Genomic DNA, 27,639 nt, shown 5'->3' on the forward strand with positions numbered 1-27,639 from the left:
TTTACATAAATCTTGTGCTATGAGAAAATGTTAAGTGTTAGAAATCAGAAAATGATTACCTTTCAAGTTTGGCAATCAGTTTTCCTTTTCAATTATTTAACTCAATCATTGACAGTCCTACACGAATAAATAGTTACTTAAATGGATTAATTTGCCTTCTGTCAAGGTTTCTGATATAGTAAAATAAAATCAGAAACAGGCTCAACATAACACAGTTTCTTCTTTATTGTCGTTCGGGAAACAAATCCTTAAAGCTGGCAGTGAGTATAGTCTAATTGGTGTGTCAGTCACGAAATTTGGCGCTACGTTACCGACTTTAGGTTTTTGAATTACATACCGATGATGATTTCATATATAATGAATGCATGTTAGTAAGTATTTATGTACTCCCTCTATTATTTTTTAAGTGTCATTTTTTGAATTCTTCTTTTACCTATAATACTCCTAATTATTTATTAGATTTATTTTACTTTTTCTATTTATATAATAATTATCTAGGGGTAATGAATATTTGTTAGTTAGTTAGTTATAGGATTGAGTAAATTATGATGGAGGGAAATTGGTTATATAGATCATGCAGAGGCTATTTCAATTAGTATTAGCTTGATTGGAACATGATTTTAGAAGTTGAATTAAAACTCTCATGTTAAATGATACTATGTAGGTTCTATTCAGTAAATGACAGAATTACCTTTTCATATCATAAAATATTATTTAAAAATTTGTCAAATTGATGCATATCATATAGTTATAAAATTGGACACAACCTTTAATATTAGAAAATAAAAATTCACACTTTAGTATGTGTTAGTCTAAGTAGTTTCATACCCATTGTTTACACAATGCATAGCCAACCTTCCAAAACCTTCATTTTGTATTTATTATCAGTCACAAGATTCTTCAAAAGATAAGATCAAATATTACAGTAAACTAAGAAAATTGTTCTAATATAAATAATTTTCTCCCTATCTATCTCTTACATCAACGTCAACATCATTAAAGTGTACAAAAGAAAAAGAGAATGTGTGTACTATAAAATCCTTTGCCATAAATGTCACATAAACTGTGTACTAAAAAAGAGAAATGTTTTTAATTAAAAATGCAACCAAAGAGATATCAGTATGTACATTAGTTTTTATTAAAAACATAAATATAAGATTAATTTTGGTAAGTTATACAATTGCTTAAATTTATCATTGATTAGGAATATTGTGTATTTTCTTCTCCATGGTTAGGTTTGACATTGAGTTAATTTTAGTCATGTGTAATACGTGATGTTTTGTGTTAAAAACAATCTTATGAGTAAGTTTATTCCTATATGTTTTTTATCATTCAATTTTTTAATGGTTTGAGTCTCTTTTGGGGGAAAATAAAAATATTTTTAATTTAATGATTTGATTATATTTTTATAAGCGGGAAAATATATGGTTGATATAAATATCTATAAATGAAAAAGTGTATTAGTGATACAATTATTTTTATAAATGAGAAAAATATGTATTGTTGATATAAATATTTTTATAAACGAAAAAAAATATATTGTTTATATAAATATTTTTATAAACAAAAAACATTGTATTTATTTGTTACAAATATTTTTATAAACGAAAAAAATGTATTGTTGATACAAATATTTTTATAAACGAGAAAAAATGTATTTGGAAAAAATGTATCGTTGATACAGATATTTTTATAAATGGAAAAAATGTATCGTTGGTACAAATATTTTTATAAACGAAAATATATTTATTGTTGATAAAAAATATTTTATAAACGAAAAAATCTATTGTTGATTCAAATATTTATTTAAATAAAAAAAATCTATTATTGATACAAATATCTTTATAAACGAAAAAATTTATTATTGATACAAATATCTTTATAAAAGAAAAAATTTATTATTGATACAAATATTTTTATAAAAAGAAAAAATTATTTTTATAAACGGAAAAAAAAATTATTGATACAAATATTTTTATAAACGAAAAAAAACTATTGCTTATACAAATATTTTTATAAAGAGAAAAAAGTTTATTGTTGATATATATTTTTATAGGCGGAAAAAATTTATTATTGATATAAATATTTTAATAAAGGAAAAAAAGTTTATCATTGATATAAATATCTTTATTAACGAAAAAAATTATTTTTACTAACAAAAAAAAATTATTTTTTTAATATTTCATAATTTAATTAATCATATTTCTGTTGTTTTTAAAATACTATTATTTATTTATATTCTTAATTCTAATAATATTTATGATTTATAAAATAAATTTTAAAACTCAAATGAAATATCAGAATTTTTTACGGAAATAACCCATTTTTTCAAAAAAAAAATCCAAATAACCATAGATTAATTTTCAAACTACCCCACTTTGAAGAACTGATGTCAGATGAATTGGCATATATTTTCTAAGTTAAAGAGGTGGCACCAATTGGATTGGCTTATTCACCTACTGTCAATCCAATTGGTGCATGTGTGTTAGGTTTAAGAAGAGGTGCCAACTGGTTTTACACCTACCTATATGTGTTGTGTAATTTTTTTTGAAAAACAATATTCATTTTAGATAAAAGTAAAAATCGGACCAATTGTTATGAATATTAATATACGTTTACATACTAATACTAAAAAGACTAATGTCGTTGACCGGGATGACCTAACCGACCTCCGGGTACCACATTGTAACACCCCTTTTTCTACCCCAAAATACTTAACATATAATCAGAGTAAATAAGCACGCATATAAACAAAAGGACGTCACATCGACGTTTTCAAAAACTAAAAGCTTTCAAAAACCAACATCATTCATCATCAACACACAATACACCTGGTCATTTAAAATAACACATTTCAATTATCATGAATATTCACGAATATGCGTTCGCAGCGGAAAATAATGAATACTCATGTATTTCATAAAATGATCCATGTCCCATACCATGATCATCTCTCAATAATCTCCTCAAGATAAAATAAAACCATAACCAGAATATTTGGCACTATGGCCTCTCAAACAGCAATTACAAATAAGCATGTTCACAAGTAATAACATAATACTTATCCAAATCAGATATGAGTTCAATACTACTAATCTACCCAGTGTTACATGACCAGAGCATTGACTCACTACCTAGTCTCCAAACTAGAATACGGAAGCTCTCCGGCTAAACCTCGAATGAGCTACCTTCCACTTACTTCAGCGATACTACTTCTGAGTATCTGCACGATACCCATGTAAAGGTAACATTCAAACAGAAAGGGTGAGAATTCAAATCATTATGAAGAAGTATAATAAGACACAATGATTAAATCAACAATTAAAAGAATTCATCACACTTCGTATAACCATGTAAATAATATTAATCAACATTTATTTCACATGTTTCAAACATCCATCAAAACTCAAGAAGTATAATATTCAAATCCAATATTATATTCACAAATATACACACAACTACAACTATCACATAATCACGTATTTTGCCAAATTATGTATCCAAACATCACCAAATTCAATTACTAAATCTCATACACACCTCACAATCACATCAATGCAAACATTCAATTATCACATGACTCTAATGTGACTCAATGCAAGACATGCGACTCTATGCATGTGGTACCGCAATGTGAACCCAACGTTTCACCGCTTTCCGATTCAATATCTAGAATCCAAGCCACGCTTCCGATCCGGATAAGATCAAAGCCACTCCACGCCTATTTCCAATTAAGGATCAACGTGTGCTACGTCTATTTCCAATTAAGGATCACCGTCCACTACCACGCCTATTTCCAATTAAGGATCAACGTGTGCTACATCTACCACGCCTATTTCCAATTAAGGATCAACGTGTGCTACATCTACCACACCTATTTCCAATTAAGGATCAACGTGTGCTACATCTACCACGCCTATTTCCAATTAAGGATCAACGTGTGCTACATCTACCACACCTATTTCTAATTAAGGATCAACGTGTGCTACCATGTGAACCCACAGTTTCACCGCTTCCACCATGAAGCCGACTATGCCATGAATGAATGTACAAATACCAACAACATATGCAATTAAGATCATCTCTACCATCTTAACATTCCACATATCACCATAATTTGACTCTATGAATTATCCACCAATGGTACATATACACATTCATAACAAATACATCATTCACATAATATGCAATTAACATCATCTCTACCATCTTAACATTCATAACAAATAACAAATATATCATTCACAATCCATCAATGGTACATATACACATTCATAACAATATATCATTCACAAATATAGGCTAATTATCAAATATGTACACATAGATTTCATCCCAAAACGAATACAGCATTTAAATCTCAATTTTCCACTTTTCAAACAGTGGTAACCGGTTAACGCTCGGTGAGTAACCGGTTACTGTAAAACAGAATTAACAGATTTTTAAGCAAGTAATCGGTTAACGCTCGGTGGATAACCCGTTACTCAGTTTAACAAGATGCAGATTTTTAAGCAAGTAACCGATTAACGCTCGGTGGGTAACCCGTTAGTCAGTTTAACAGAATGCATATTTTAAGCAAGTAATCGGTTAACGCTCGGTGGGTAACCGGTTACTGTAAAACAGAATTGACAGATTTTTAAGCAAGTAACCGGTTACTGTAAAACAGAATGCAGAATTTTCTACGTTTTTCATCGTTGGAGGACTTTCGGACCTCCGATTTCGATTCCGTAAAAAGCCAAACGTTCAGAAAATTATAACTCATACAATACTCTAAGTATATAACATTAATTTACAGTTTTAACACAATCAAATCACCACAATTCGAGAATATGCATCAAGACCTAACAATTCCAAAACCATGCAAAATTAGGGATTTTAACCTAAACATACATCTACTCATTGACCTGATCATACTAACCCATAACAATAAGGATTCCCCCCTTACCTCTTCAATTTTCTGGAACCCTAGCTTCCCTCTTGTTCTTCCCCTCTTCTCCTTACTTTTCCTCTTTTCTTTCTCTATTGTTGTCAAATGATCAAATGAATCCTAATTCTCACTCTCTTCCTCTTATTTATAGTATTCTATTTGGACTTAAAGCATAATACATCTAATTTAATTAATAGGCCCAATAAGACCTAACATTTAAATGTCTCTATTTAATTCAAATAATTAAACCACTCAATATGCACACCAAGTTAATTAATTCAATTATTTAATTATATCTCCTATCAACTAAATAATTAATTAACACACCAAATCAATTAATATAATCGATTATCATACCACTTAATAACCAATTAATTAATTAACACTCCAAATAAATAAAAATAAAATATAATAATAATATAATAATTACTAAAAATTGGGTTGTTACACACATCCCCTACCTATCCGAACGTGTGGCTCTAACCCACGTTGATGATTCACCATAGGTGTTTGAGGATTTGAGGGTCCAGGAACATCACCACCGTCTATAGGAGATTTCCTAAGATATTCAGACAAATCTGTGTAGTCTTGTGTATGCAATGAAGCGCTACCGCCATAACTGAGTTTGTGACCCATGTTAGAGTAGTTGGACTGGGTTTGAGTTATTAGAGGGCGACCAGGACGGTTGAAGGGCGACATTGGTGTGAATGATGCGTCGAGGAAATGTTGAAATGATTATTGTGGTGTTTGGTAGTCATATAGTTGTTGCATGTTTTGGTTTTGTGATGTTTGGGCTTCCTGACTATAGTAGGAGGAGAGGCGGATAGTGTTAAATGATCGCCGAGTGTTTTGGCTAAGGCGGCTATGGTAGGATGATGTGTTTGGTGCATAGCGATGTTGGGTGTCTTGATGATGATCTACTTGTTGGTGGTGGTATGACGTATGCTCTTGATATTATGGTTAGATGTTTGCATGTTAAGGTCGTAGGTTTATCTATTTGTGGACCAAAAATTTTGATGGATAAGGGGTTATGAGTAACCGGTCTGCCAATGTTGTTAGGGATTAGATGTTGAACCTTCTTACGTGTAAGTTACTTGGTGTGGATCGTATAGGTACATATCCTCGGCGAGGAACTCAAATCCAACCGATATGTACCAAATCATATAATCACGAGTTAATTTTTCTTCGATTAGCATCACATCGTCAGTTAAGACATGATGTTCCACGTACGACATCGAGTCTCTCAATACTTCTATTTTTTTCGTCTTCATATATGTTTCTGTCTAACCAACAAACTAACTCTCTCCGTAGTTGCTCGAAACGACAGATGTTCCAGAAGAACATCTCCATCGGAGATTTGTCTCTCGAATAAATCAATTTTTCATAGTAGTGATGAAGACGAACCATGTTTGCAATATAATGAAAAGAGATGTAAAAAACTGAATCACAAAACACCTCTATTTATACAAAAAAAAAATTACACAATACACGGAGGAGTCAAACCAATTGGTGTCTCCTCTCATTTTCTACACATAAGCGTCAATTGGATTGACAAAATCATGTGTTATAGTCAATTCAATTGACGTCTCATCTTTAAAATTAAGGATAAATATAAATTCATCTCATACCTACGTATTAACGTGTTTTTTTAAGTTTGCTAGTTTAAAAATTAATTTAAAAAGTAAATTACTTTAAGAATTTTTTTATAAATTATTTAAGTAAAAAATTCGAAAATATCACGGCGTGTAATTTAAATTCAAACAAAGTCCTTATTAAGCACCGGTATTTTATCCGTGTTTAATAAAAATGAGTGCATATTTAATCAAACCCGAGTTACCTTATTTTACCTTTTAATTAATTAAAATTGAATAGTCATGTTTACGTTGTGTTTCTTTCTTATTAACGCACTTACTCATTTTTTACCTACTTGAAAAAACCATGCTTCTATTTAACGATACCAATACTTTGTGAGCAAGGGTTCGTGATGGATAGGGACGAAACCATGCTTCCTCCACATTTTCGGGCTTACAATTCACCATTACCAACTAATCCGCGTCTTATTAGCGTCAAAAAGGTAAATTCCATTTCGTTTTTCATTTTTTTTACCATTAATTTTCTCTCAGTTTCAACTGTTACATTGAATGTGTTTATGCCATGAAACTTGATGAAATTTTTGCCATAATAACTCATGATCCAAATTACCTCTTTCCAACTTGAATCCGAAAATTCCCCAATTTCAAACCTTTTTTTTGTTGAAATTGGAGTAATTTCAGATTAATTTTGGAAATTAGTGTAATTTGAATTTTGAGTTGAGAAAGTGGGGTATTATGGTAAAATAAACTTGGAATTTAATGGATGATGTACTGCCAAAATTGGAGAATATTCTTATAATTGTCCCCCTAGTAGCAACATTCTTCTGTGCTAGTTGCATCTTTAAATGTTACGGTACTACTGTTTGTTTCTACAGTATTCCGCGATAAAGTGTGTCAGTGTCGGCGTCCGACAGCAACACTTATGATTATGATTCAATTTATTCATTTTTTAAAATTATTATGGGTGTTAACGTGTCAATATCGGTGTCGTATCTGATGTATTCGTATGTGTTCGTGCTTCGTAGCTTTAATGAGCAAATGTTTACATATGTCTTATTATGTATAGATATGCGTGTGTGGGCAAAACACGTGCTTTGCTGTGCATTTCAAATGTTTCTTTTGTCTCAGCTTCAGTTCAAGTGAGAATTTTAAATGTTTTCTTTGAAAGTATAACTTGTTTCATGGCCAAGTGTTGGAATGCATTTCTAAAATTGTTTCAACGATTTTCACAGATAAAGGTATGTCTAATGTGTGGCGATAAAGGAGATTCAAAGCGCCTTGTATTCTGTATCCAGTGTAAAGCATGTGCCCAACATAGGTATGTTTAATATGTTTAATATGGAAAAATGAGTTGGAATTATATTTAGCTTTATGTGGATTTTGAAATCTTTACAACTTGTTAGGCCAAAATCTGTTTCTATACATTTTAACAAATAAGTATATCTATATTTTACTAAATTTTATTCTGCTCCAATTTATATGTTTAACAGCTTTATACTATTACTGACTTACTGTACCAGACAGCATTGAAATCATTGTTGTAACTACAATTCATAAAGTTTTGTCACTACATAAACTGCAATTAAATTTGTGAATTTAAATGATCAGGTAGGTAGCAAATAATTTATATGTGACAAACTAGGTGATCAGGGTGTACTATGTTCTTAATATCGTAATATTACCCAGGCTGTATGCTCATTTTAGAGCTTACTTTCTTGCAATTAGGATTAACGCTGCATCCATAAAAATGCATAGCTAACTATGTGGTCTGATTAGACCTATAATTCCAAACTAGTCTATAATTTAAAGTTAAGAAACACATTGTTACCAAATTGGCCCTTGCGCCATGATAAAACTAGGCCTAAGATGCTTTGTACCATTGTTGTTGCTTGATGCTTGTCAAATATGCCTTGTAAGTATCATATATATCTGCAGTTATTGTATAGAGAATATCCACCGGGAAGATGATGGGACAATAGTCTGGAGATGCGTGGACTGTGCTCCAAGTAACCCAAAATGCAAACCTGAATCGGCAAGAAAAAGCCAACGCATAAGTTATGCAACGGAAGCTAAATATAAAAGGATCATAATGAAAAAGAAGAGTGGCACAGTTAGAAAGCAATCACTTATCAGATCAAAAGAAGGTGAAAGTGTTGGATGCCTTGCTAAAAATGACGCCGAGAAGATTTCGCCAATCCTTAAGAATGAAGATGTTCTTTATAATCAGACTGAATCACCTGAAGCCAAAGATCCTTTGAGTGTGTCATCTGTCAGATCAAAAGAAGGCGAAAGTGTCGGATGCCTTGCTAAAAATGACACCGAGAAGATATTGCCAGTCCTTAAGAATGAAGATGTTCTTTGTAATCACCCTGAATCACCTGACGCCAAAGATCCTTTGAATATTTCATGTGACAAACAAGCAATGAAGTATGAGATATACGCGGAGCCTGAAGCCATAAATATAATGCCTCAGCTCTTCCATTATCCAGAGTTTGACAAATATAGCCGTGCTCAGCCACTTAGTGATCCAGTTTGGGGGTGAGATCTTCAATTGTATTTTCTGTGGTGTTGTTGAGTTTTTTTCTTTGAATATTACTCTTCCTTAATTATTGATGCGAAGTTCTCGATAATATGGTTGAATCGCCTTTAGAGTGTTTATTTATACAAAACGTTCATTTTCTTTATACTCATCTTTTTCCTCTTCATTTATAGGGGGCTATTTAGATTGAACAATGCAACCCATTTTCATCTTGTTGCTTATTTGTCAAGTGGAGCTAGCTCAAAAGTGAAATCCGCAGTAACGGAGCTCCCCAAACTGCTTGATGTAGAGTCGTTATCAAGACATGTTATTTGGCCTCAGAGTTTTGTTACCTATCCACCTGATAATGATTGTATTGGTCTTTATTTTTTCCCTCAATATGAAAGGTATGCTTCTTCAATGGATTATATTATGTTTACTAATCGGTAATGTCATGTTCTAAATTTCCCTTAACTTTTTGGCGATTAGAGATGAGATGATCTTTGATCGTGTGCTCAACTACGCGATTGAACAAGATAGTGCTCTTAAAGCAGTCATCAACAATCTGGAACTCTTCATTTTTTCCTCGCATTTATTGCCTCCGGATGATAGACGTATGTTGTTAGAAAACTTGTCCTTTGGCAGAAATTTAGAGTGATATTTTCATTAGGTGTTTGATTCCGTGACTGGTCTAACTTTTTTTCAGGAATCTGCAAAAAGTATTACTTGTGGGGTGTTTTCAAACCAAAGCCAAGGAAATAGTAGTCCACTTCTAATCTGCCGCGAGAACTCTCAATGTGAAATCTCAAACCAGACCAATGGAAACAAAATTCTCAATGTTGTTGGGGTATGGTACTCAATATCATAGGGCTAATGTTGCTAAATCCTATCCTTCCGTTTGTTCTAGGATGAAATTGCAACATCGTGCACATCAGAAGTTTTGCAGAATAGAAACAACTACTAATGCAAAACTTTGGAACAAAGTCTTTTAAGAAACCAAATTGTTGAATGAACACTTAACAATGAAACTTACACTGCCATTGAGTTTCGCAAATGCTGCATTTGCATCTTCAACAATTTTTATTGAATGTGACCAATGGCCATTGCCAATGAGAGAAAACAGAAGGACAGCCTCAATTATAGTTGCATTTAGATTTCTCCAATTATATATCATCTTCAGGGTTCAGATATCCAAACAAACCTTGAACATATTTCTAGTTTCTTCTGTTTTATAATTTGCCATAATAGAAAACATTTTAATTTTTAATATTCGGACTAGCAATATGGAAAATTGAATTTGAGAATGAATTGGGATTGAGTGAATCTAAATTTTAAAATTTGGATCTATTTTTACCTTTTATTTGACAAAAATACAAAAGAACTTGAAATTTTGAATATGTTCGAATGTTAAAATCTGAATTTTATGGACATTATTGAAATTTCACTGTGGTGGATGAGTAATATAGGTGGGAAAAACAATCTCCTTCTTGATAGCATTGAAATTATGGGTCATTGTGTTCATATTGGGCCTTTTTGGCTTTGCATAGCAAGCTACTAATGGCTAAAGTTTTAACAAGAAGGAGATTGTTTTTCCTGTTAGATACAAATGTTGTAATGATAAAATTTATTTATTTTTATTGATTAATGATTTGACCATTATTAATATTATAATATTAAATTAATATTTTTAATAATTAATTATTATCCAAGAGATTGTTAGATTAATTATTTAATTAATTAAATATGAATTGATATAATTAATTATTATAAATTATATTATGGTCAATTATTGTAAAACACTAATTATTTATGAATTAATTTATTGAATTTTGTGCTTAAATGGACCTTGACGAATTTGACAATTAAGTTGAGTCTAATGAAAGGATTCTACCCTTAATCGTTTAATTATTTAAGTGTTCTCATTAAATGATTAACACACTCGTTTAGTTATTTAAGTGTTCTCATTAAATGATTAACACACTCTTGTAACCATCTCATATTCCCTTTTCTATGAACTCTTTAATCCTATAAAATACATCACTCTTATTATTATTGATTATTTTTAATAAAATAATATGCTATAATCTATATCTATCTAATTTATTTAAATTTATCAAAAACAACATCATCAACGTTATCGTCTTTTCTAGTAAAAATAACATCATTGTCACCACTACCAAAACCACCAGATATACAATCACCATTATCCTCAATATCTAATCCACCTCGAAGATCAACACCCCCACCTCCAAAATCATCATATTTATGTTCAAAGATCATATTTTACCGATAGACAAAATAGCAATTTCATTTCAGTCGCTACTGCAATATCAACAACCAATGTGCTCCTTATTGCTAAAGTCATCAAATTCAAATTTAAGGATCGTACGTACATCATCTCACAGGATCTTAATTCCCTTGTCAGAGCCAACGCTCACCGACTTACTTTGACGACCACCACCAAAGCCAAAATATCAAAGTTTACACGTTAAACTCTAACCATTGTCATATTTGAATATCACTCTATATAGTTGAGATCAAAGACGTAAGGAAGTTAGAAAAATGTTCCAAGAAAAAAGGAAAAAATATTATGATGTTCGAGGCTAGAAAATAAACTATATGTCAACAAATTATATGTCAACATTTGTTGAATATAGTGGGCCGCACTCACACCATAAATTTGTATAGAGTAATTTCCATTGTTGTTTCAACAAGTTTTGATTTTAACAAAATCTCAATCGTACACAACAATTCGCGTGAGTCATTAACGCCCAATCTTACATCGACGTGTGGCTACCTCTTTCATCACCCAATAAATAAAAAAACAATCACATGAGAAGTATTTAGTTTTTTCACACATTATGTTGCGAAAAGCTAAATGTCAACAATCTCCCACCCATTAAAAAACTTTTGTTGATAGTATGTTAACACATGCCATCATTGTTTTCTCCCATTACGACATATTCTAGGGACATTATAGGCTAAATGGCTCAATTTTTGTGGCATATTCTATTTATTATCTATTACCATATTCACTAATTAGTTATTGAATTAATTACACTTTTGATACCCTTATTTTAATTTTTTTTAATCTTTTAGTTTCTTTTAAAATAAATCAATTCTTTGGTCCCCATATTTAACATTTTTTGGGTTTTTTTCTCGTTAAATTATTAGCACACTCTTGTAACCCTCTCATATTCTCTCTTCTCGACGACAGACTCTTTAATCCTATAAAATACATAATTTATATCTATCTAATTTATTTAAATTTATAAAAAACAACATCAATAACAACATCAACGTTATTGTCTTCTCTAGTAAAAATAACACCATTGTCACCACAACCAAAACCACCGGATATACAACCACCATTATCCTCAATAACTAATCCACCTCGAAGATCAACACCCCCACCTCCAAAATCATCATACTTATGTTCAAAGATCATATTTTACCGATAGACAAAATAGCAATTTCATTTCAGTCGCTACTGCAATATCAATAACCAATGTGCTTCTTATTGCTAAAGTCATCAAATTCAAATTTAAGGATCGTACATACATCATCTCACAAGATCTTAATTCCCTCGTCAGAGCCAACGCTCACCAGCTTACTTTGACGACCAACACCAAAGCCAAAATATCAAAGTTTACACATTAAGCTCTAACCATTGTCATATTCGAATATCACTTTATACAGTTGAGATCAAAGACATAAGGAAGTTAGTAAAATGTTCCAAGCAAAAAGGAAAAAATATTATGACGTTCGAGGTTAGAAAATAATCTATATGTCAACATTTGTTGAATATAGTGGGCCTCACTTTTTCACACCATAAATTTGTATATAGTAATTTCTATTGTTGTTTCAACAGGTTTTGATTTTAAGAAGATCTCAATCGTACACAAAAAACACAATTCGCGTGAGTCATTAACGCCCAATCTTACATCGACGTGTGGCTACCCTTTCATCACCCAATAAATAAATAAAACAATCACATGTGAAGTATTTAGTTTTTTCACACATTATGTTGCAAAAAGTTAAATGTCAACAATCTCCCACCCATTAAAAAACTTTTGCTGATAGTATGTTAACACATGTCATCATTGTTTTCACCCATAACGACATATTCTAGGGATATTATAGGCTAAATGGCTCAATTTTTATGGCATTGTCGCATCTCGAAAAATACGATTCCTCGCGATGGTCGCGGAAAATATTTAGTGTTCGAACAGAGTCGCCACCAAACTTTATTTATCCCAATAAAGGGATAAGAAAATATCGATAAAACCTTTAGGAAATTGAATAATGGTCGTCGCAACCACATTCGGGTTCGGGAGTGGATTACGCAAGAGGAAGGTATTAGCATCCCTTGTGTCCGTTGTACTCAACGGGAACCTTTTAGTTCAATAGTGTGTTTCGAGTGTTAATTTATGTTTGTTTGTTATCTTTAGGTTATTAAAAATAGAAATGGATAAGAACCTCAAAAAGGAGAAAGGGGAGGTTTTTTATTAGTGTGCTCGCGAAGATACAGCAATCTCCTGCCTACGTATCCTTAAATAAGGAAATCAGAGCATTCGTAGTTCGGGGAACTACGGTTGGTTGGTGTTTTTTAATGAACAACTGTTTAGATCATGTTCTAAAGGCTAAACGTTGGCTTGTCTACTCTCGGCGGAGGCTTAAGCATTGGTTTGTTGTGCGCATTAGAAATGATTAAATAGTGTTTTTTCTGAAAAGAGTTTTGGTCACACGGGGGGTGACAAGTGGGATTAATATGTTGGATGTTTTGATTGGTTGAGATGTTTTTGGTTGGATGACGATTACTCGGATAGTCGAGTAAGACAACTCGTATCCTAACAGTCGGGAAAGGGAATAGAAGACTCTAGACCACTTTCTTTTTCATCCTTAATTAGAAAGGATTTGATAATAGTTAGGATGTTTTGAATGGGTGACGAATACTTGGATAATCGAGTAAGATAACTCGCATCCTAATAATCGGGAAAGAGAATAGAAGACTCTAGACCACTTTCTATTTCATCTGAATATTTATGAAAATAAGGTTGTATATGGTTGATGTATTTTTAGGATAGACGACAAGTACTTGAATGTCTGAGTAAGACAACTCATGTCCAAGCATTTGAGAAGAGGAATTGAAGACTCAAGACCATCTCCTTTTCGTATAGTTCGTTATGAAAATGATTTGATTAAGTATGAGTTGGTAAAATATGACAATTGTTCGACTGACCGAGTAAGAGAACTCGTATTCAAACAATTGGGGAGAGAAGTTGAAAACTCAAAGTCATCTCCCTTTTCATTTCATTATTATGAAAATAATTTGATTTAATCTGGGTTTAGAAGTTTGCAAAGAAAAGACGAGTGTTTAACTGACCGAGTAAGAAAACTCGTATTCAAACAATCGAGGGGAGGAGTTAAAGGCTTAAAACCATCCCCCATTTCATTTTTATACATTGTAAGAACGTTTGATTTAATTTATGCTTAAGTGAATTAGAAATGACGATTATTCAACTAACCAAGTAAGAGAACTTGTTTTCAAATAATCGAGGAGAGAAATTGAAGACTCAAAGTCATCTCCCTTTTCGTTTCTTATTATAAAATGATTTGATTTGAATTTTAAAAAAAATGGCGTTGGACCAAAATAATTAGATTATTTTTAGGATAATAGGATATAGAATGAATCAATTGCTAACATTACTAAATTGTATAGCATCATAACTAAACATGTTTTATATTTGTTTTACAAATTGTGACAATCCCAATTGCACCTATACTCCACCATATATCAGTATATTAACAACAATAGAATGATACTTTTATAAATTAAGCTTATCACTCTACACTCATATTAGCTCAATTGAATTTCAAACCATACAACTACAATAGATGCAGCATATTTTACTCTTCAAATTAGAAATCAATTAATAATGAAAATGATATTTATCATCAACTAGAGCCCAAGAAATTTAAGGCTTAGAGATAAATATAGTTATTACTTAGCACTTTACTTTGTGGATTCAATAGTTAAAACTTTGAGTCAAATTATATTAACTTCTAAAATTATCATCTAATTCATTAAATACAAAACATTCAAGCATGGTAATGCCAAGAAAATTCCATATATCATAACTACAGTTCCTTCAAACAGAATTCAAATTACTGAAAAGAAAATTCAGCTCGCACTTCATCTAAAAAAAATAAAATAATATTCAATCTATATTTATTTACACACTAAACAATCAATAACAAAGAATTTAAAACAAATAATGTCCTTACCACATCTACAGCCAAACATCATTATTTTGCCATTTTAACTACGTGAGATTAAAGAACACGTCCATAGCCTCATGGCCTAGCAAATGAGAATCGATTTGAATTGAAAATAAATAAATTGATTAAATATGAATTAATCCAAACAATTAACATAATAGTGAGAGTCAAGAAGTAGTACCTAGCTACCATCTCACAAAGTCCAAGTAATAATGGCAAATATAAAACCATGTGCAATTAGGAATCCTTGGTGAGAAATGGTGCAACGTTTCTGTTTCTATTAAGGTCATGGACTTTCTTTTCATCATCCATTAAGCCATTCACTTAATATCCAGATAATATTTAAAGTTATAACAGAGCAACACCTAAACACTAAGTAACTCACTAATAAACAATATTCAAACACACAAAGAAAACATAAATCCAGAACCATCCCTGCAACATATATAATTTAAATCCAAAAAAAACAAACAACAACATACTGTACAATATCAAAAACTAGTAGAAACAAACAAACAAACAAAAAAAAAATATTGCTAGCCTTATTTTAATAACAGTAATGATAATAAAAGCAAAAGAAAATTAACACTAAGATAAAATGGGATTACCATACATGTGTTCATTTTCAAAATAATCAGCATAAAAACAATATGCATATGCACTCAAAACCAGTCCAAGCCTAATCCAAATAGAACGATTTTTTCAGCAACAATCCAATATGTATATGTATGGCTCTTACAAGTTATCATAGCATCAAAATAACTTTTTTCAATTGAACCTTCTAAACCAACACGTCTTTAGAATCCGTACAGACCACACTAAAACAATTGATTGCAACATAAATCAATATTCACAATGAAACACCAAAGTAAATACTGTAACCATTTCCAACAATCAACCTAACCAACACTGAAAGTGGCAATATCAAGCAGATGAAGAAAAATGAGGTAAAAACAGCATGGTCCAAATTGGCCCCTAAATGCACATCAAAATAAATTTCGATTTGAACAAGAATCCTTCAATAAAGAATATAAACGAGCGTACGGGAAACCAACCAATTTGTAGTACTGCGAATGAGACCGATGTTGTTGAATGCGTGAAGAATCTGGACTCGCACCAACATCGACGGCTTGTCGTTGTAATCTCACGTTGATCTCTTATCGGAACCTTGTGATTGAGTCGGTGGTGGTAATGTTGTGGGTGACACCGTGACCGGATCTGAAGCGAGTTTGGAGACGTCGGCGGAGTTCGAAGATGATGATTTTCAGCTTGTTGGTAAGACGATTGCCGGAAGTGAGGATGGGTTTCGCCAGAAAGGTTATTGTGAAATGGGAAGTGGAAGGTTAACGCGAGCAGTTTCAGCGGTGTGGGTTAGGGTTCGTGCAAAGATTGAAGGTCGAACGGTGGTGTTACTGACGGAAACGGCGAAGGTTGTATGTGTGTGACCGGAGTTGAGACGGAAGAGGAAAGGGTTTTCGTGAGGGTTTCGTGTTGAAGGAGTGTCCGGTGAGAGAGATGAATGAGTGGGTCTGTTGAATCCGCGGCGGCTAGGGTTTTTTCAGAGTGAATGAATGTGAAGAATTTTTCTTTTCCTGAGAGAGAGTAAGTGAGGAAATGTGAGTGAGTTTTCTGAATTTTTTATGAGTGATCCAAGGTTTTGAGTGAAGAGAAACGTGTGGGCATATATGAGTGAGTGGTAGGTGAGTAGGGCGGCCTAAGATGTTACGTGAGAGAGATATATTTGAGGAAATAGGTGGGTTTTTTTGCCAACTGTAAAAAAAAGTTTGTTGAATGTTGGCTATTATTATTATTATTATTATTATTATTATTATTATTTATTTATTTAAAAAAAAAAAAGAATCCAATGTCAAAAATATATTATTTTTATTATTAAAGAAAATAAGTATATTAAAAATTTATTATCCAAATTCAAATTAAGTATATAGAAAAAATTCTAATTAATTAATTTGGATATTTGGACAAAGAAAAATAAAATAAAATAACTGATTAGGAATAAAAGTCAGGCGAAAATTTGTTTTAAAAATTAAATCAGACGCACCAAAATGATCAGCACAAAAATATATTTATTAAAAAAAATACATCGTTTCTTCAAGTTCTGAAATAAATTTGCACCGGTTAAAAGGCTCAGGCGGGTCGAAATGCAATTGAAACATCCGCTAACAAATACAACGAGCACACCAGGTTAAACTACGTGAACCGTAGATTAATAATACTGGCGTTTGCAATTTTAATTTTGAAACTTTTTACCTGCTGATTTTTGCACATTCTTGAGAAATGATCCAACCGATTTGTCTGTATTTTCAATAAATTTATCCTAACTGATATTTCAGGTATTATTCATGATGAAATGTATGTCATGTTATGCATATGATGCAAAATAAAAAAAATAAAATTAATTCTATGAAAATTTAAATATGCCCGGACAAAATTGGGGTATGACAGGCATATTCTATTTATTATCTATTACCATATTCACTAATTAATTATTGAATTAATTACACTTTTGATACCTTTGTTTTAATTTTTTTAATCTTTTAGTTCCTTTTAGAATAAATCAATTCTTAGGTCCCCATATTTAACATTTCTTGGGTTTCTTTTTTCTCGTTAAATTATTAGCACACTCTAGCAACCCTTTCATATTCACTTTTCTACGACGACAAATTCTTTAATCCTACAAGGTACACCACTCTTATTATTATTGATTATTCTTTAATATAATAATATGTTATAATTTGTATTTATTTAAATTTATGAATAACAACATCAACGTTACCGTCTTCTCTAGTAAAAATAACATCATTGTCACCACTACCAAAACCACCTAATGTACAACCACCATTATCCTCAATATCTAATCCACCTTGAAGATCAACACCCCCATCTCCAAAATCATCATACTTATGTTCAAATATCATATTTTATCGATAGACAAAATAGCAATTTCATTTTAGTCGCTACTGCAATATCAACAACCAATGTGCTCCTTATTGCTAAAGTCATCAAATTCAAATTTAAGGATCGTACGTACATCATCTCACAGGATCTTAATTCCCTCGTCAGAGCCAACCCTCACCAGCTTACTTTGACGACCACCACCAAAGCCAAAATATCAAAATTTACACATTAAGCTCTAACCATTGTCATATTTGAATATCACTTTATATAGTTGAGATCAAAGACGTAAGGAAGTTAGAAAAATGTTCGAGTAAAAAAGGAAAAAATATTATGATGTTCGAGACTAGAAAATAAACTATATGTCAACATTTGTTGAATATAGTGGGCCACACTTTTTCACACCATAAATTTGTCTATAGGAATTTCTATTGTTGTTTCAACAGGTTTTGATTTTAACAAAATCTCAATCGTACACAAAAAACACAATTCGTGTGAGTCATTAACGCCCAATCTTACATCGACGTGTGGCTACCCTTTCATCACTCAATAAATAAATAAAATAATCAAATGTGAAGTATTTAGTTTTTTCACATATTATGTTGCGAAAAGCTAAATGTCAACAATCTTCCATCCATTAAAAAACTTTTGTTGATAGTATGTTAACACATGTCATCATTGTTTTCTCCCATTACAATATATTCTAGGGACATTATAGGCTAAATGGCTCAATTTTTGTGGCATATTCTATTTATCATCTATTACCATATTCACTAATTAGTTATTGAATTAATTACACTTTTGATACCCTTATTTTAATATTTTTTAATCTTTTAGTTCCTTTTAAAATAAATCAACTCTTTGGTCCCCCTATTTAACATTTCTTGGGTTTTTTTTCTCGTTAAATTATTAGCACATTCTAGCAACTCTCTCATATTCACTTTTCTATGATGACAAATTATTTAATCCTACAAGGTACACCACTCTTATTATTATTGATTATTCTTTAATATAATAATATATTATAATTTGTATCTATCTAATTTATTTAAATTTATCAACAACAACATCAACATCGTCTTCTCCAGCAAAAACAACATCACTATCACCACCACCAAAACCATCGGATGGATATACAACCACCATTATCCCCAATATCTGATCCACCTCGAAGATCAAAATCCCTGCCTCCAAAATCATCAAACCTATGTTCAAAGATCATATGTTTACCACTAGACAAAGTAGCCACTCCATTTTTGTTGTTACTGCAATCTTAACTGTCAATGTGGTCCCTACTCCCTATTGCTAAAGTCATCAAACTCAAATTTAAATATCGTACATACACCATCTCACGGGATCTCAATTCCCTCTCAAGAGCCAACGCTCACCACCTTACTCTAATGACCACCACCAAGCCAAAATATCAAAGTTTTCACATTAAGCCCCAACCGTTGTCATGTTTAGATATCACTTTATACAGTTGAAATAAAAAATGTAAGGACGTTAAAAAAGCATTTCAAGCAAAAGGGAAAAAACTTTATGACGTCCAAGGCTAGAAAAAAATTCTATGTGAACATTTTTATTCCCCTTATTTAATATTTTTTTGTCTTTTCTGATTTGAATAATTGACACCTTTTTTTATGACGTGACATTGACTTTGCAGAGTATATATGACACTGCATCATTCAAATTTTTCGTATCATATATTTAAAAAACAAAAATTAATTTTATAATATTATTTAATAATAAAATAAATTATTCAATTTAAAAATAAAACAAAAATGATAATTAACTTTTAAATTATATATACTTTGAAAGAATAATTAAATTATTTTGAATTATCATTTTTATATAAGTTTTGAGTAATTAATTATAGAAATTACTAGGGGGTGTACTTGTCAAAAAGTACAGGTGTGTGTTCCTCCTACAAGGACATAGGGACTCAGAGGTAGGCATGGCAACGGGGCGGGTCGGGGACGATTTTTACCTCCCCCAAACCCAAACCCGAATCCCCAAACAATCCCCGTTCCCCGCCCAAAACCCAAACGGGGATGGAGAATCAAAATCCAAACCCGTCCCGAACGGGTTCGGGCTGGGTTCGGGTATCCCCGCCCCGCTACCATTCATTTAGTGAAATCTACTTTTTTAATAGAAATATTTATTTTTTCCAAAATAAAATTACATTACAAATAATAAAATAAAACAATCTAAAAAAAATCATACATACATTTCAAATATTTTAAATAATAAATTCAAAATAAAAAATCAAAATATTAAACATATATTTAATATTCTAAATTATAAAAAATAAATAATAATATACATAATGAAATAAATGGGACAGGTTCGGGGACGGGTTCAGGGTGGGTACTAGTGTCCCCATTACCCAACCCGTCCCCATATTTTATAATCGGGGGAAACCCAAACCCAAACTCAAACCCAGTCAAAGCGGGTTTTCCCCGTCAACTTCGGGGTGGGTTCGAGTGGGTACCCGCGGATATGGATTATGTTGCCATGTCTATTCAGAGGCCTTAGTAGGTATATTACGATGTATGGTAGTTAGGGCTTGTGCACGGTGGTGAGAAGCCATGTATGATGGTATTTTACGGTGGTTTAGAGGCCCTTCTCACATAAGGTGAGAGGCCTTGTTAATGAGTGGTGTGCTTAGGTGTAAATGTATATGATGTGTGATCTGTATGACTTAAGATTTATCCCTTCTCCCACTGGGGATATGTATTTATATAGGCCTAATGGGCCTAAGGTTCTCTTGGGATGGGTCAACGTCCATCCAATCAATGGTAGACAGTTGAATCCCTATTTCTAAGGGGGGCCATGGGTCAGTTAATGACCTAAACTTCTCTTCCACTTTCTCATGACTGGTCAATGGGAAAACCTTAGGGTGAGGCGATACCTTCCCTGATGTCATACCCCAAAATTTGCCCTCTTTTTTTCACTTTTCATCTAAACCTATTACTTGAGATTCATCTGTGCTCATTCATATCTCATTCACGTGCATCATTCATTCATGTTAACATTTGCTAATAATCATCATAGATTCAAAGTTCTTGGTTAACAAAGCTAGGGTTTGCTTGTGGATCAAACCCTATAAATGTGGCATGGCTCTTCATATGGAATCATTAGGGGTGAAACCCTAATTTCTCGATCTTCGGGACATGGATTTAAGGAGATCACATCATGACATTCATCAGTGGTTCAAGACCCTAATTCTTAGATTTATTCTTATGTAATATTGTGGTTGGCCTCTTGAGTATTTGACTTGATTGCTAAACCCTAATTGTGGGCCCATTTGTTGAGAGATTGATCGCGGAGCTTCATGCTTAGTTTGAACACTTTGGTTAGGGGGTGTATCATGAAACCCTAATCAAGGATGCCTGGTCTTCTGTGCCATTTTAAGTTGACTTTGACCATGGAATTGATTGAAACCCTAGCTCACTAGGAAGAGGTTCTTGACCATCTTGTCATGCATCATCAACCATTAACTTGCTATTGTGTATGAGATTCATTCATCTAATCTACATGCCCACTTGTTTGGGATTTTATCTGGTTTTAGGTTTGGTCATTGCATCCATTCATATGGTGATTTCAATACCTTAAGTTTTGATTCATAGTCATTGTATCCATTTAAATAATGTTTTCAAAATTAAGCTTGTAAGGTTTTGATCACCAGTTCTTGGTCATTGGTTCTTGGATTCAAGGAATTTTTAGGTCAATCATCAGTGTTTCATTTGTGCATTATGGTCCATTAAGTCCAGGTTCATTCATTGTTTCTTAGCATTTGAATATGAACCATTGTTTCATTTAAACCAAGCAATACAAAACCATAGTTTCTAACCTACAATTGAATATGGTCAACTGTTGACTTTTGGTCAACTAGTTGACCAAAGTCAACCATCCCCCCTAATTCATTTTCAAGCCAATTGGTTCATGTCTTCATTCATCCTCTATGCCATTTTGATTCATGTCATTTTTAACAAGCCAATTGATTTCGTGTTGTCACTAACTTTTTAATCCAAGTGAACTTAAACTTGTGATTCAAATATACTATCCATTCAACATTCATTCAATTTTCCATTAAACCATTCAATTACACTAACCATTCTATTCAATTCCAAACATTTTCCATAATCATCCAAACAATTAACAAATTCCATACACATTCAAACTTTTCAACCAAGTCAATCCAATAAACTTTCCATTCAAACTGTCATTCATGACCAGCATTTCCATACAACATACAATGAACACTTTCAATTCAAAATTCAATTAACAATTCATTACTTTCCATAACTATTCAATTCCAATTCAATACATTCAACTTTCAATTTTCCATATATTTTTCATAACAAGCCTATTCTGAGTTTCCCTTCGATGCGATCCAGTTCCAATTCGGTTTCGTTCGATGTCAAACGTGAGTGATAAAGATGATTAAGGAACTCAAGATCTTGATATTTGAACCTCAAGCAGAATCGATTTTTGCTTTGAGTTTTGTTTGTATTTTTTAGGAGAGAAGGTGATGATCAGAGAACGTGAGTGATGAAGATGATTGATGAACTCAAGATCTCAATGAGTTAACCTCAAGTGGATCCATTTTTTTGTTAGTATTTTGATTGAGTTTTTGAGATGAAAGGGTGAAAGTCAAAAAACGCAAATGGTGAAGGTTGAAGAATCGTTGGTCATGTGGTAAAGTGTTTCGTTGTTCATATGTTGAAGTGTTCTCATGGAATAACTCGTGTTTGAACCTTGAGAACTTTGACCTGGTTTGCGCGCGTGAACCTGGGCATGAACAAGACTTGGCTTCTGTTTGGTTTGGGCTTAAGGCCCAAAATTGCTTTCCGCACCTCCATGCAAGATCCACACCCCTGCCTCATTTCTATTTATACATTTATTTTTTTAATTTCTATTGTTTTTAATTTCTGATTTTTGCTACATTTTTGTGCATAATCCAATGTTAGATGTAGGTTAGTTTTTAGATTAGTCTAATTTTTATCACGTAACATGATTAGATTTAGTTAGAATTAATTAGTTTTAGTTGATTTTGATTAGGTTTTAATTGTTAGAAATTAATTCAATATTAACTAAATTATGCATAATGACCATTTTACCCCTAGGATTTAGACGATTCATGTTATACATGCTCCCTTAGCCTAGGTTTTGTGTATGTTTAATTAATCATTTTAATCATTTATTTATCATGTAATTTTTTATGATTGAGTTCTTTGATTGATTGCACATTAACTATTGCATGTTTCCTAGTTTAGGGTTTTGCTTAGAATCAATTGATTTAGTTTGACTGATTAATCATAAGTTGTACATAATTCAACTGATCCTTTCCCACTGATTGTGTTGATCAAAGTTTACTTTGATCAACCAAATCCTTTGCACTATGCTTAATTCCCCAAGTATGTTCAAGTGATCAAAAGATCCTTGATCACTTGATAGGACAAGTCTTTTGTGTTTAAGTTGTATTAGATCTCAGGAGCTCAAGACCTCAACTAATATAAACCAATGATATCAATCACATAGGGGGGAAATGTAGTATGTTCAAATTCCACAACCTACCAATACTACAATACTATAATAGCCTCTATTCACTATATTTAACATCATTGTCACCAATTTTTAAAGGAAAAAATATCAGCTTTCTCTTACATTTTATTTTATTTTTAAATAATGAAAAATGATGTCGTTTTAATTAAAAAAAGAACTTAAATCATCGATTTTTCGATTTTTACTAGTTTACATCGTTTTTTCTGATTCTCATCGGTTCAATTACATGACCGATCCAACAATTGAACTAAATCGATTACCATTCTGGTTCCCATTTCAACCGGTCCGATCGGCCGGTCCTGTATGGTTTTTAAAATTATGGTTAAATGTGATTAATAAGATTGACAACGAAAAATATATGAAAACTAAAGTTTAAAAAAATGATAAGGACAGATGATAAAAGTTATGATATTTATAAAATGAACATATTTAATTCAAAAAGTTGTTTTCGTGGTTTTCTCTTAATGTTGAATCATCATCCTACTTTTTACTAATTTGGTGTGCTTGTTGGTGTAAGCCCTAGAGGCCAATATTTTTGGTACTTGTATCGAATTATTTATTAAGAATAAAAGGCTTTTTATTTATTATGTTTGTTTAATAAAGTCCATAGAATAGTTAGTTCGTTTAATGTATCAAGTGTGACTTAATCATGAGATCACATTAAACATAAGGACATTATTCTTAAAGTATCTGTAGTCGAGCTTTATTGTGAAGTGGGATAACATTAAAGCATTAAGACTATTGTGTATATAGACTGATGATCACATCTCATGGGTCATGGATAAGGAGTTATCAAGTCTTAAACATATGTATGAATATTAAGAGTAATATTTATACTGGATTGACCCGTTATGAGAATACTATATAGAATGTTATGCAAAGTGTCATAAGTTATTCTCATGGTGATAATGGTGTATACCACCCTACGACTTAAAACCACTATGGACCTTAGATGTAGAGTCGAGTGTCTTATTGCTGATCAAACATTGTCCATAACTGGATGACCATAAAGACAGTTGATGGATACTCCACGAAGCATGCTGAGGGACATGAGTGACCTAGATGGAATTTGCCCATCTTGCGTAATAGGATAAATGTTTATGGGCCCAATATTGAACTGGACAAGGATGACACGGTATATGCCTTGTGTTCAATATAGACATAGGGGGAAAAGGGTAATTGCACACATAAGTATTATCACAAAAGGATTTTCCAGATCATATAACATTTTTGTGTCTTGGGTAGTGTCGCATCCGCGAAAAACAACCGGCGGGCTAAAACAAAACAAACAGAGCCGCCACCGTGCGTTATTTATCCCAAAAGAGGGAAAGGAAACGCTCGAAGTAAACCTGGAAAAGCATGGTCTCGCGACCAAAGAGAATGGGATCGGGAGTCGGTTATGCGAAGGGAAGGTATTAGCACCCCTACGCATCTGTCGTACTCGACGGGATCCACGCTCAAACGATAGAAAAGGTTGCTAAAACATCACACACACACACACTGAAAACAACACAGGTGGAGGAAGAGGGGAGAGGGCTCGCTAGGATATCGCATCCTATGCCTACGTATCTCATCTGGAATGAGAATCAGAGCTACCGTAGTTCGGCTCACGCACGCCGAAACAAAACACACGCACAGACGCTGAGACATCAAAACAAACACACAAACAGGCAAACATGGAAACCGAATGCCAATCGCTGGACTTACATCGGACTCCGAACCAAACAAACCCACACTGGAAACCAAATGCCAATTGTTGGACTTATATCGGACTCCAAGCACACCACAATAGGATACGGAATGCCAATCGCTGGTCTTATATCCATCTCCTAACACACACAAGAAGGTTACAAACAAACAACAAGTTACTAAGGAGTCTAGCACTCGAGCCTAGCAAATGTCAAGCAAACACACACAAAAAGAAAAAGGGTGAACACACAGACTAACAGGGAGTCGGGAACTCGAGGCTGATAGCTGTCAAGCACAACACACTCAAAAAAAAGAAAAGGGTGCCCGGAGAGATCTCGTAAGACCTCCTGCCTACGTACCTCATCTGGTATGAGGATCAGGGCAACGTAGTTCCCCTGAACAGGGGAGAAAGGCTAGCCTAACCAGATACAGAGGGAGACACAACTAGGGAGACTATGACTCGAGCCTAGATGTTATCATGCATATCATCCCTAAGTTAAGGTTACTATCTAACTTGCTCAGGCAGCAAGCTAATCCTAACCAGGCAAAGCAAAGCATGCAAGCATAATCAAAACAAAGCAAACATTCACAATTAGCACACACTATATACAGACAAAGTGGGCTCACACAAGGGTTAGGCTGCAAAAGCAAGCCAACTGTATCAGGTGATGTTTGTAACACCCTTCTAAAATACCCCAAATATTTAATTAAAATAGCAACATATAAATCAGAGTAATTATGCAGTTAAGGGTGTCACACAAACAACTTCACGCCATTCCTCAAAGTAGATTGTCATGCTCATTTATTTATCAAATAAAACGTTTGCATAGTACGCAACGGATAGAAATTAAATCAATCATGCGGAACATGTAACACAATTACATGTAAAAATTATTCAACAAGGTAAAACATCCCATCCCGATGTTACATCTATCAGAGCATGACCCACTAAGGAGACTACACTAGACTCCAAGCACTAGCTTCTACTCAATCACTGCTCGTTACCTGAAAAATAGTTGTAAGGGTGAGTTCCTCAATCAATATAATGAACATTATAAAATATCATGTCATGTTAAGTAATTTAACACATTAATCACCCTAATCACATCACACATTCAGTAACGGCACATCAATTCAAATATCATACTCAATACCAATACAATTCATGCTCATACTCAATATCAACACAAACCCACGTATAATATTGGAATACATCCATTCATATTATACGCCATACACATATTATGCAATGAGACTCCATGCATGCGGTACCGACTATTTGTGAACATATAGTTCACCTCACCGTCCAAATCCAGGCACGGCTACCAAGCCCACTAGTCCCACTCATTTGAGACCTAGTGACTCACTCACTAATTCCTCACCATGGGAATTAGCTACCACCCCAAGGGCTATGATATGCACGCTAATTCACCTAGCATGCAAACATCAACAACAGTCCAAAATGACTAACTCACTAATTCCTCACCATGGGAATTAGCTACCACCATAAAGGCCACAATATGCATGCTAATCACCTAGCAATGCTAAATCATCAACCACAATTCAAGAATAGACATATGCTCACACTCTAAGCCATAAAACAGTCTATTCACAAATACATACATAACTGATACATTCACAAGATCATGCATACCATCACACATCAATCAGTATTTTATCACATAAGCATATCAGATCATGCCCAAGAACAACCACAGTATTAGCACACTCTACTAATACCTATACTACTCAAAACAACGGGAAATGATCCCTAATATATCGTACATCAGCTAAATTACATTACTCAGCTGAACAACCAAAAACTGCACAACGACAGCACAGAAAATCACAATCCTGCCCATACGCGTACTGCCTAGTCCCATACGCGTATGGCCCATTTCTCAGCCAAGTCCCATACGCGTAACACCATCTCATACGCGTATGCTACGCGTATCACTTCCCCATACGCGTACCAACAGAGACCAAACTACGTTCAAAACATCATCTTCCTCATCCATACGCGTATTGCCTAGTGCCATACGCGTACCAGACCATCTCATACGCGTATTGCCTAGTGCCATACGCGTATGACCAGAAACCAGACTTCCAGATCTGCTATGGCTTTCTCTGCTACGAGATCTATCCAATCC

The 27,639-nt window shown here is 33.1% G+C and overlaps 1 protein-coding gene across 2 annotated transcripts; it reads left to right on the forward strand.

Moving 5' to 3' along the window:
- Positions 1-6,824: 6,824 nt before the first annotated feature.
- Positions 6,825-10,157, forward strand: LOC127079339 (uncharacterized). 2 transcript variants are annotated; one of them, XM_051019738.1, is made up of 7 exons: positions 6,865-7,001; positions 7,586-7,658; positions 7,752-7,837; positions 8,455-9,057; positions 9,232-9,444; positions 9,527-9,651; positions 9,744-10,157. In XM_051019738.1, the coding sequence occupies exons 3-7, from the start codon at positions 7,767-7,769 to the stop codon at positions 9,797-9,799; spliced, it is 1,068 nt and encodes a 355-aa protein (XP_050875695.1). In that variant the 5' UTR covers positions 6,865-7,001; positions 7,586-7,658; positions 7,752-7,766; the 3' UTR covers positions 9,800-10,157. The 2 variants fall into 2 exon arrangements, with proteins under 2 accessions (XP_050875694.1, XP_050875695.1); XM_051019737.1 differs by lacking the exon at positions 7,586-7,658 and having other exon boundaries at positions 6,825-7,001.
- The last annotated feature ends 17,482 nt before the right edge of the window (positions 10,158-27,639 follow it).

The sequence above is a fragment of the Lathyrus oleraceus genome, chromosome 5 (genome assembly GCF_024323335.1).
Source record: "Lathyrus oleraceus cultivar Zhongwan6 chromosome 5, CAAS_Psat_ZW6_1.0, whole genome shotgun sequence".
Classification (NCBI taxonomy): domain Eukaryota; kingdom Viridiplantae; phylum Streptophyta; class Magnoliopsida; order Fabales; family Fabaceae; genus Lathyrus; species Lathyrus oleraceus.

Coding starts and splice junctions, on each gene's coding strand:
- LOC127079339 (XM_051019737.1), top strand. CDS start 6,912: ATGGATAGGGACGAAACCATGCTTCCTCCACATTTTCGGGCTTACAAT. Junction 7,838..8,454: donor AAAGCATGTGCCCAACATAG/GTATGTTTAATA, acceptor ATATATCTGCAG/TTATTGTATAGAGAATATCC. Junction 9,652..9,743: donor ATTGCCTCCGGATGATAGAC/GTATGTTGTTAG, acceptor ACTTTTTTTCAG/GAATCTGCAAAAAGTATTAC.